This window comes from Apteryx mantelli, chromosome 1 (assembly GCF_036417845.1).
Source record: "Apteryx mantelli isolate bAptMan1 chromosome 1, bAptMan1.hap1, whole genome shotgun sequence".
Classification (NCBI taxonomy): Eukaryota; Metazoa; Chordata; class Aves; order Apterygiformes; family Apterygidae; genus Apteryx; species Apteryx mantelli.
In genome coordinates, this window is record NC_089978.1 from 5944957 (window position 1) to 5956910 (window position 11954).

Below are 11954 nucleotides of genomic sequence, written 5' to 3' on the forward strand. Positions count from 1 at the left end.
CAGTCAAGTGCGCCTCCTCTTTTTCTGGATTCTTCAGTCCAGTCATCTTTACCACAGGACAAGATTCCTAACATCTAACCTCAATATTTATTTTAGAAAAGCTTTTCTTTTATATCCTTTGTATCAGCTTATTCAGTTCATCATTATCAGTCAAAGTTAAAATACTCTTTTAAAATACTTGTAAGCAGTTAACCTGATTCCTTTTACACATTACAGTAATTCCTCAGTGAAAATGTTGTTTATGCATTTTTGCTTCTACATCCACTCTCTTAATAGTTTTTGTTGCTGTTGTTGTTGCTTTGCTGCAAATTCATTTCATTTCATTGCCAGTAGTGAGGTGCCCTCGATTTTTGGCCTAGTTCCACCTCAGCTGTGTAAGGGTAAAGAGGCTACAACTGCTGCGGTCTCTTATTTGTGAGCACAGCATGCAGAACAAAAGGTAAAAGAGGAATGCTCCATAGGTCCTGACTATCTAATTTATTATAGTATTTCTCAATGTGTCATCTAAAAGCTAACTATATTTGGAAGAAAAGTGAAAAGTGAAAAGGCTTCTAAAGAGTTTTTCTTAAGCCTCCATTTCAGGTACTTGATGCAGATTTTGAGAAAGGTTGACCTTTAGCTAAGGAATGAAGAAAGTTTACAGTTCCAAATCTCTACACAAAACTGCCCATAACAAATCTGTCTCCTTGGTAGGTGCCTGTACTATGAAATACTTCTACTTAGCTATCCTTTTGCTTAATACAGGACAGTGCTTACATTTTGTTTCCATATCATCCTCTTCTAGCTGAGCCTAGAAAATCATGGCCTTCAAACTCCAATGGGAAGCAGGACCTGAAAGACTGCCATCTCTTTTTTGTTGTTTGCAGAAACCTAAAGGATATTTGATCATCATCTCCTAAAAATAAAAGCACACCCTTTGGTGGCTACTGGGATTCATCAAGAATTAACACCAGAACAAGCGGTTATAGGTAAACCATCAATTACATTCATATCAATAAAACGAACAACAGCAAACCTAGGTGGCTTTAATGGGGTTATTTATTACCTTGCTCTTTACTCAGAAATGGAAGCAGAATTATTTATGTAGTTGAGCTATGGCATTTCTGCTTCCAGTCATGCCCTACATGTGCTTTACTGGAACTCATTTGCAGCACTATTGTTGCAGATCTAGGTCTGAATATTTTACAAAGTTTAAATAACATGGAAAATAACAGTAAGGCACTGCTGACGTTACCGATTGAACAATCATGTCCAGTCCAGTTGGGATCACAGCTGCAGAGTCCAGTATCTGGGAGGAAGGTCCCATGTCCAGAGCATTGGTCCAGACAAGTGGCTCTTGGGGTCTCACAGTTTGTTCCTCCCCAGCCAACAGAACAGTGGCATTCTCCTCGCACGCACACGCCTCGTCCCGAACACGTAGGATCCATGCAGTCCACTGCAGGAGAGAAAGAAGAGGAAGCACACGGGGGAAGCAAATGGGAACTTCAGAAACAATCTATCAGATTGCCATAAACACAGATTTACTTATAGAGTATCTCATGGCTCCATCAAGAAACTGAAGCCCTACTGTGCACCAAGACACGGTTACCTCTAAACAGATGCATCACACAAGAAGATATTGTCCTGGAAATGCAATGAGAGCTAAAACACTTACCTGAAAAAACAAACAAAAAAATTAAGATGAAATCCATTCTTTTATCCAGGCATATATTAATAAATGATCTTTCTAAAAAGAATAGGCAAATATCAATTAAGATTAGAATAAGAATAATACTTTCTTGTACATATACTGTGCCTCCATTTATTCCATTATAATAACCTAAATTACTATTATTAATGAACTCAAAGCTGAGCTCTGGTTTTCTGAGAGAGAAATTTCTACATAAAGATTCAGCAGAAATTCAACTCCTGATTCAGCAAAACACATGCTTAAATTGAAGAATGTGCTGAAGTCTATACCGATTTCACAGATACACATGCATGAATTTCAGATTAAACATATGCTTAGACAGTTTTTTGGGAAAAGGATTAAAAATAAACTATATATATTATTGGATATTGTTATCTTCTGTTTGTATTTTTGAACAATGAATATTCTTTTTAAATGGCCTTTTTTAAGAAGAGGCATTTTCATAACAAGGTTGGAGAACACTCAGTTGGGTGTGCTGTATAAGAAGAACGTGCACTAAAGGACTTAATATACTGCAGTGTGATTCCTGAGTCAAGTGTTTTGTTGGCAACTGTCAACTCCTCTGCCCATGGGGGAATTTTACCCAGCAAAAGAAAAATATGAAACGCCCCAAACTCCCTCCTAAAAAAGGACTGGAGGAGTTGATCATCTATTTATATATAAGAGTATATAGGAGAAGCTAGAGAAATGCTTCCCATCTCTTGCAACGGTGTGTGGCAGTGCCCTGGGGATCAGTGACAAGTGTCAGTCTGGCTAAGCAGCAAGAGGAAAGCTGTCCAGCTGCTGGCTTTAATAGAGAAGAGCAGAACATGGCCACTGCACACACGGCAGGTTTGAGCTTCATTTTTTTTCCTCTAAAAGCTAATGAGAATTCCAATGACCTGTTTAAGATCCAGAAACCTTAAAAAGAAACACAACAGCTGCTCTGATAATTCCCTGGATTCACAAAACCTTCTGACTCTGACAAGTAATGGCTCAGCAATTACTATCCCAAGGCATGCGAGAGTATTTTCTGTTTTGTTTGATTCCTGGAGCCCTGCTCATGGCTGGAAAAACCCTCGAAAATTGTAAGACGCTGGAAAGGATGAGTCTATAAATCTCCTTCACTGTTCGTGAGCTGGGAGCAAGGGTGCCAATTTTAGCATGAGACCCTTGGAGCCCTGGCCCTGTTCTTCCTTGGCAGTAATAAGTACGAAAAGGACTAAGGAAGAGACTAGCCGAATCCTACGTTCTCAGCAGATGGTTTGAACGCAGAGAACAAAGATCACGGGCTAACTGACAAGAGGCTACCTCCAGGCAATTAATCATCCCCTCCGAAGGTCAACTGGGAAAAAGGTGAGTTTTACAGGGGGCTCCATCATAGGGGGCAGACAATCTGCTATCTCAGCTCCAACACAGAAGATTATAGGAGGGGAATGTGCATGTCAGAACCCCCCATTTATCATAATCCCAAGGCCATTTTTCATGTTGAAATGAGCCCTTTCAGAAAATGTCACACACAATGGCGACTTTAATCTCAGCCTCACTAGCTGTATCTCTTTAGGCTTTCTGCACCATGGCAAGGGCCCTGGGACAGGATTAGGGGCTTCTGCTTTCTTCTTAAGCAGTTGCTTAGTGGATTTGGGATACAATGGTATATTTTTAGGGAGTTCTGCTTGACAAATTTAGCTGCTCAGCTCTGGGAAAAGTAGAGATGGGGAGTGAGGGAGGAGGACAGAGCTCACAAAATTGACTATACTTGAACAAAAATCCCCAGAGTTTTGCATATGTCTGTGTTGCTGCTTGGTAAATGTCCCAAATGGTCTAATTTCTGGTTGGAAAATGCCCCATTTATAGTTCAAACCTTGTGCAAAACCTTTGCCAGGGAGATAAATCATGCAGCAAGTAAGGCTAGTGCAGATACAACACTTTTCCCCAACATGCTTCATGCTTCATTGGTCACACAAGTTATTAGGCTTATTCAGTACCCAAAGAGTAACTTCTCATTTTTCACTGCTTAAATTTGCTCCCCTCCCTTTAATGTCCTGCTGGCTTAGTCCATGCCTTATAAAATATGGGCCAATAAACTAAGGAAGGAGAAAAGAAAAACTCATGTAAGATTGTTGGCTGATGTTTTATAAACATTGTTGAACTACTACAGGGGGGGAAAGAAAAGAAAGAAGAAACACTGGAATGAAAACCCATTATAAACATAGAGTAAGCAGTGAAGCTACAAGAACTGAGAAATAATAAAAAGTAATCAATACCAGATGGCCCTTCTTAGAAGAGAAATTAAAAAGCAAAAGCAATTTAAAAAATAATATAAATCAACTTTTTTACCAGATTTAAAAATACATATATATCCTGAAGATTTCCCACATGGCATATTTCTGACTTATTTCCCCCCGCCCCAACACAACACAAATTATGTCTTGAATACCAAAAATGAATGCATACTAGGAAAAATACTAAACAGCTCATAAGAAAAGTCATGTTCTCTTTGCTCTTTTTTCTTTTTCAAGTTTCTACCTAGTGGGACTGACACTGTCCCCTGCTACAATGATAACATAAAATAACTAATTGGAGGCTAGCTTTTTTGCTTTAAAGCCAAACAAGGGACAAGGGAAAAGAGGTTCCTGTTAGAAAAAGTGCAGATCTTACTCTGAATTACGCACATTAAACATGTCTAGCTGAAGGCAAAATCAGTGTTTTTCCATTTCTGTTTAACCACTAAAGGTATGGTCTAGTAAATAAGAGGTCTAAGGAGGTGCTTTAAAGATATTTTAGTAGTCACCATCTTTGGCTTTACATGCCCCACAGCTTCATTGAACTGTGCTTTCTTAAGGCAAAATTAAGCTCTCTCCAGAGATGGCTTACTGATATAGAGCTGATACTGTCTTCATCTCTAACATTTACTGACACTGAAGCCATGTAATGTCAGAGATGTCCCACTCCAATACATTTGATGCATCAAAAGAACTGCTAGATTAGATGCCATTTGAATGTCTGAATCCACTTCAGCTTATTTTCATTGTCCATTAAATAAAGTCATTTCAGATAAATCTTTAACCTACACTCACTAAGACAACCATAAATTATTCCAAGTGATAGCAATTCTTACAAGTATATCAAAGGGATGTCTTAAGTCTACCAGGTGGTAAAGGGGCCTTATATGAGCATTCATAGAAGCATAATTTAAACATAATTATTTTTCAGATCCTCTGCATAGAATTTTGGGAATAATTTTCAAAAATGCTGAACATTATTCTGTAAATCAGTTGCTTCTGGAGGTATTTTATAATGGTTGGCATGATTTGTAAACTTAAAAAACTGTCCACTTTTTCATTTAGCAATAAGAAGCAGTCACAGACTGCGCAAGATAAAGGTTTATGGTGGCAGGTGACTTCCTTCAAAAAAAGATTAAGGTAAGTGCTAAAAGTCACTGTATTCCGAGTCACAAAACTAAATGCAAATGAAGAATGTTTGGGGGCTAATGTGAAAAAAAGCTATGGAAGAGCCATTAAAATAACATCTGATTTTGAAGCAGAATTTAATTCAAGTCTTGAACATTTCTAAGCTTTTAAAGCTGACAAGAATCAGGGACTTTTTCTCATACTCCACCATTTTTTATATGTAAGCAACTGAAATCACTTGGCATAGCACAGCAGAGAAGAAAGCACTGTAAAAGTAATTATACGTTTAGATGTGTAAATGGAAACGATGTTTTAATAAGAACATTTGAACATATGATTAGACATTCTGGTCTTTCAACTAGATTTGTCTATCTATCTGAAGAGTTTGATGGCTTTTCATCCAATTATTGAACAAATATGATAGATAACGACAATTTATTACAACATATCATTTTTATGTTGCATCCATCTATTGTATCTCTAAGGTGCCTATTACTGTTCTGTTTAAGTGCCAGTGCTATTCAGAATTGCCTCCATCCATGTAATTATATAACAACAATCAAAACAAAAAGCAAATTGAATGTATCTTGAAAATACCTTCTTCACAGCTCTCCCCCTTGTATCCTGGGTTGCAGATACAGGTCCCCATGATGCATGTGCCATGGTTATTGCAGGAGACATCAATGCACTGGTTGGTGGGGACATCACATTCTGCTCCTTTCCAGCCACTGTGGCACAAGCACCTTCCCTTCATGTACTGTCCATTTCCACTGCACAGCACTGGGCAAGAAGCTGGGGAAACGTAACAGAAATCACATTAAAACACAACTGTACATGACTCTCACTTCAAAAAGGAGCACAAGAGCCTGGGACTTCTGTTCTTCATAAACACTCTTCAGTGAGGTATGCTGTTTTCTTTGGCAAGGCCAAGTCTTTTATGTAGATGACACTCAGCTGTTAATTGTATTATCCTATGGATGTTTTAAATGAACAAACAGCGCTCTTGAGTCAGAATACCTCTTTGCTCTGTCTGTGATACTTTCTGTTACTGACTAGACTCAGACCTTTATCTTATTCTGACTTTGGGTAGACTGGAGTCTTTTTTCAGCAGCACCATTGACCTTAAATATCTTATCGCTATACCTGACACACTGCCAGACTTCAGACTTTCCTTGACACTTCCTCTGCTCCAGACCTTAGCTGTACACAAATCACTCCTGTTTTGCTGCTGTAATTGTTGACTTTACAGTCCTCAGTTTCTGTGCTCATGAGAATGCAGAATGCCATGTTCAGACTATTTCCCTAATTTACTTCATGTCATACCATCACCTGAATGTCCAGCCCCCTTTTATGGCTATTACTTCCACCGGACTCCATTCATCATCAGACACAATGCAAAACTGGCCTCTGATCTTTCCAGCCTTTCTGTAATAAAAGTTCTCCAAATATATCCTCTGATCTTTATATGAGTTTATAAATGACTTTGCAATTGTGCTTTTTTTCCAGCAAAATCAGCTGATTCACATGGCCAACCAGCTGCAGGATTTCTTCCCTGTGATAAAGAGGGGAAGAAGAAGTCAAAAAGCTCAAGCTGTGGCATGGTGGATCCCAGCATTAAGTGTTTTCTGAGCTATCTCAGGAAAATGTCAGGCAGAGTGGATGTTAGGAAGCAAAGGATATAGCAGGCTTCTCAAGCAAGGAGAGAGCATCAGAGACCAGACCAAAGCCTCCATTACCAAAACTCTGGTAACTGGTGCTCTGTAAACTTTCTTCAGCTCCTCTCTGATGATACGTTCTCCCTTTGCCATGCTGTTATTTTCCACATGTGCCATCTTAGGCTCCCTTTGTCCCTTGTTCTGGTTTTTCTAAGAGAGCTATCCATTTCTGTCCTATTTCCTTAAAAACAGTAGCCTTCCCCTGTTCACTGCCCCTTCAAAATCTGCTTGCTTAAGTTCTGTTCTCTTGAATTTCATGTCACTGAAACTCACCTGCAAGGACATATATTCAACCCAGACTTCTCTGGTTCACTGTCACACATTACCCTTAAGTGAGAGCAGCTGGGCTTCTCCTCTGCCCCTTACAAAGGCAGTTTATGAACGTTTTTATGAAGGACACTAATGTGAATGGAATATTCCATTCTGCTTTTTAACTCACCTGTCTTAGGCATGTGATTAATACAATGAACCTCTTTTGCTTCATTCCTGACTCTGAGTACAGGCAGGAGGAGGTAGTAACAGTGGTTAAAGGAAACATTCCTCCATTTCTCCTACTACCTTTTCAGTTAGTAATCACACAGTGCCTACCCGATGTTGCTTTTCACGTATCATTATAGGCAAGTCTGTCTGAGTGTTACAGAGCTATAGCAACTTCAGTACAATGCAAAACATTGCCAGCTCTGACTCTTAAACCAGTTTGATATGCAATGAACTATATTTGCCTGACTAAAATAAAAGAGGTTTAGAAAAGAAAGGAATTTGGCAACTGCTGTTATTCAAGAGCCCTCTGTTCACCTTAAAGAAAGCACAATGGAATGGTGTGTTTCAAGTGCATCATTTGCAAGGAGATGTCTACTTATACAATACAAGACATAAATTGTTTAAGATACACTGTGTTGTATACATGGTTCACAGCAAACCCACTCTGTAATTTAACTTTTCAGCTAGACTGATGGAATTTTCCGCCCTCCTGTCTCAAATTTCAAATGCTCGGTAATGGAGCCTGTTCTTTGAAGGTACTGGAAGAGGATAGCCTACAGCTCTTTTCAACAAGAAGGAAGAATAATTGCCTTTAACCAGTGAGAGGTTGCTGAGAAAGACTTACATGTTTTCTGACAAGACAGCTGATCACTCAGTGCAAGATCAGATAAATTGCTGGCTATCTGCAATAAAACTGCTACTCTGTAGAGATCTCCATGGAGAACACCTTCAGCATAACCTGGAAAGTGCTGCTGCAAATGTCAAGGCAATGGCAAGAACAAGATCTCTTTTGTAACATACCGTAATGAATAAAGACAAAAGAGATTTCTGGATTTTTTCCACTGCTCCCTGTGCAACTCTTTTCTATATATAATGATACATAATTAATGTTTGATCATTCAGATTCCATTCCAAGAAAAAATATCTAAGAGGCCTAAATTACAGTAATTCTCTAGGGTGGTTACGGTAGCCCAAATGCCCACCACTTTTCCTGGAAAGTTTAGCATCAGAGAACAAGATTATTCATTTATTTGTTTGTTCAAGGTTTGTGTGTTCAAGGAGGTTTTTAGAAGGTCCTAGAATATATCTAGTGATTTGTTCCCATCTATATTGTTTAAAATAATTGGCTAACAATACATTAATAATTAACTGTTATTTTTATAACAAGAGCTCCTCATCCCTTCTTGCAATTGTTACAGCCCTCCCCAAAAGGAGAACCAAAAAATATGGGCTTTGCAGCATGCACTGAAGGGCTTTCTGTTCCACAATTTCCCATCCATTTGGATGGTGAATTACACGGTGGAATTGAAACAAAGAAACACCCAGGATATGTGGGACCTAGAAATCCTGTAGTGGGACATGCTTATCTGAGGATTACTTCTCAGTACAGGAACAAATATATTGCAGCAGACAGATACTCTAGCAGTCTTATACACACCGCAGTTGCTGCCCTTTGAGGGGTTTGTAGGTCAAAAGCAGCATCTTAGATTCCACTGAAAACAAATAGGAAGTCAATGCTGGGGCCCTCGTATCTCATGTTCATGGCAAGACGATCCATTTAACAAGCCCACTGGATGGAAATGCATACACAAATGGCATTTTGAGACGCCAGGTATTAACCTGTTCTCCTAAAGGCAGACACTGAGCCGGACCCAGATGATTTTGAACCAAAAGATTGACTCAAATAAGAGGTGTTCAAGTCAGCCAGAGTAAGCAATCTTGTGAAATGGGAGATACTCATGTGGCTCAACTTAAGTGCCTCAGCAGGCTCTGTATATAACCCGTGAGGGGAAGTAGGCTCCTCTGAAAGTGGATTCAGAACAAAAGATTAAGTATTCTGACTCACAATGAAGGAGCTTCTCCTCCACTGGCTCTGCAGGGAGCCTTGGGGGACCGTGCCTCCAAACTTCAGCCCCTAAATAAAGTTAGGAGGTGTGAGTAGGAATAGGCTGTGGAAGGTGAAAAATTCCTTTTGTCTCCAGACCTACAGCTCTGTAAAGGAGCTTGGAAATGCAAACCAACTGTAAGGAAATGCAACCCAAGTGTAACCTGACTCAGCAGGAAGTTTGACATAACAGCTCTCAGAGATGCAGGTTGTCACATTCATCTTACCGGGCCGTGAACTCTGAAACACCTCAGGGTTTCAGCCCGGACCACACTGCCTCAGCGGAGAACTCCCTGTGTGGGGGGGTGTGCAGCTGTCCTTACCTCTGGGCCAGGCTACAGCGATGTGACCCAAGGCCTCACAAGGCCACTGCTGGGGTGGAGGGCGAGAGGAAGTGGGGTTGGATAGAGTTTAGCTCTCTCTTTTGGGAAGAAGCCCAGCCTGCTTTCAGACAAAGAAGCAATGGACCAGGGTGAAGGCCTGACCTGTTGCCTTAACAAAGCTTCTTGTGTGGGCACTAACATTTACACCCCCCCTTATATTTATGAATCTACATTTAGTTTGTTGAACTGTTTCAGCCAAAAAGGACCCAGAAAAAGGTTGGAGCACTCCATTTGGGCATTTTCCATATGCAAAGTTTTGACTTCTCAGTCTGAAACATGTTCTTACTAAATGTACTCCAATTTGTTTTTTAAATGTTTAAATAACCTAAAAATTTTGGGTCAAGTGAAATATCTTCCAAAATGATTTATTAAAAATATTTTCATTTAAGCAGAAAAATATACTGTTTGTTGGGGTCAGCCTCCTTCACAAGTCATCCCAATGTTTTCACTTTTGGCCAGAGTATCCAGTTTCTCCTGCCATTACTCCATTCCTAGCCTGACTCTAACCTGGCTCGCTCCCCACAGTGAGGCTGTTAACGATCATGCATAGCTGAGGCAAACTTGCAAAGCTTGCAGCAACAAAAAGGTACTTAAGGGTTCTACCGTTAGTGTCTTAGAATAAACCAGCATTATAAGATCCCACCGCACGCTGACAGAGTGGTCTGCTAAACAAGCAATAGTGCAACATTTTTAAGTAACATTTGATAAAGCCAGTCCCAGACAGAAAGCTCCCAACGTGAGGATTTGCCTGTCCATACGGCGCCAGGGCTTTGTGTTGCCAAGGTCACAGCAATCATGGCAAGTAAGAAACGAATCCACAGATCCAATCCAGCTCCATTCTCCTGGAGCATCCTCAGTCTGGGTAAGGTGTACTTTGCAAAAGCCACAAGCATGACTATAGCTTCCACAAAGAAAGATATTAACCAAAAAGGAGGGGGAAGGTTTAATCAAGTATAAATTCCTACCTCTGCCACAGTCAGGGCCCAGAAAGCCAAGGAAGCAATGGCAAGTCCCAGACACGCAGTCTCCATTCCCATAGCAATTACTGGGACAATTATCCACTGATTCTGGAAGAGAAAAGAGAATTCAGATACTTCTTCAGGCCAGAAAACACCTCTGAGTTTGGAAGGTCTCTGGATGGCAGAAGAGCTGAAACCTCAAAGCAATTGCTGCACTTGGGACTGAAAGCGTTACTCCGAACTCCACTAACTGGAGCTCATCCATTTACACCAATGGAAGTTCAAGCCCAACACATTAGCGTGAAGTGACTGCAAATCCTATGACTAAAACTGCAGCTGCTCAGCACCCAGGCGTCTTCACGGAGTATCTGAAAACTTCCCAATGTGTTTTCTCCCCGCTTATTTTTCTGACCATTTTCCCTTTTGGAATTTATTGGAGAGAAGGAATACAAGCAGTTCTCATGCAGAACATGTACCTTTGGTCCTATTTTGTAGGCTTGGGTAAGTGAACTTGGGGCACTGAGCAGACTTGATCTAAGACAGAACTTTTCCCCTATGAAGTTCACTGAACAAAGGCTCTTGGTTCATCCTATCTGCCTGTTGTTGAGGAATTATTTTGAATTGTATGCTTTCTTGTTTGTCTATCATGCTAACAGTCAAAAGTGCTGAGGATAATATTATATCTTGGTGGAACAGGTATGGTACTATTCCACACTTTTTTCTGTCTATAGTTATCATCTTAAATTCCCTGACTTTGGCAAAAACACTGGCTATTCATCTTCTAAGGAAAGCTAACAGGCAAGCAAAATGATATCTAACACTTTTATCTTGTTTTGAGGGCAACTCAGAATATTGGGGCTAAAACTTATCATTCATAAAGGAAGCACATGATTTAGTAAAGATCATTTTTCAAAAAGAGAATGAAAATCTCTGTACTTTCTTGACTAAAGTGTGAGCGAAGGTTGAGTAAATGTGAGAGGGGCTTGGAAAGATGATGGAATACTATGGTTCATTCCAGACTATGATTTCTCATTTTCTTGGAATAAAATGTGTATCAGATTAAAACTCAGTTCAGTTATACAGGAGGGGCACCAGTAGTACATCTGTCCTAGAGAGGGATGGAAATCTTGGCCATGTGAATAATGACCCCACTTTCATAGAATTTCTTCATTTCAGACCTTGTTGTAATAAAGGTACTTGTAAACTTCCTACTGGTATAAATAAGCAAAAACAGCTGCAAGAGGAATGTGTAGATTAGCTTCTAAACATGAATGAAAGGAAGCGTATTTCTGAAGAGGTGTTCTTTGAGTGACAGCGGTATCTGAAGGCCATTTTAAAGGACGTGGTATAATTTAATTATTCAAGAAGGGCAACATCAGTTTTAAATAATAAAAGCAGTTCCAGGCATTTATGTTTTAAGTCTTGACATAAGACTTGTCACAATCAGACA

At 39.9% G+C, this 11954-nt stretch overlaps 1 protein-coding gene across 1 annotated transcript in view; it reads right to left on the reverse strand.

The window, feature by feature from the left end:
• Nucleotides 1-10769, reverse strand: part of TENM4 (teneurin transmembrane protein 4) — a 155383-nt gene extending 144614 nt beyond the window's left edge. The window contains exons 1-4 of the mRNA XM_067289535.1: nucleotides 10721-10769; nucleotides 10511-10612; nucleotides 5680-5874; nucleotides 1235-1435 (exon numbers count right to left, since the gene is read on the reverse strand). Of these exons, the coding sequence (XP_067145636.1) occupies nucleotides 1235-1435; nucleotides 5680-5874; nucleotides 10511-10612; nucleotides 10721-10769 (547 nt within the window). The remainder of the gene's footprint in view (nucleotides 1-1234; nucleotides 1436-5679; nucleotides 5875-10510; nucleotides 10613-10720) is intronic.
• Between the last annotated feature and the right edge of the window lie 1185 nt (nucleotides 10770-11954).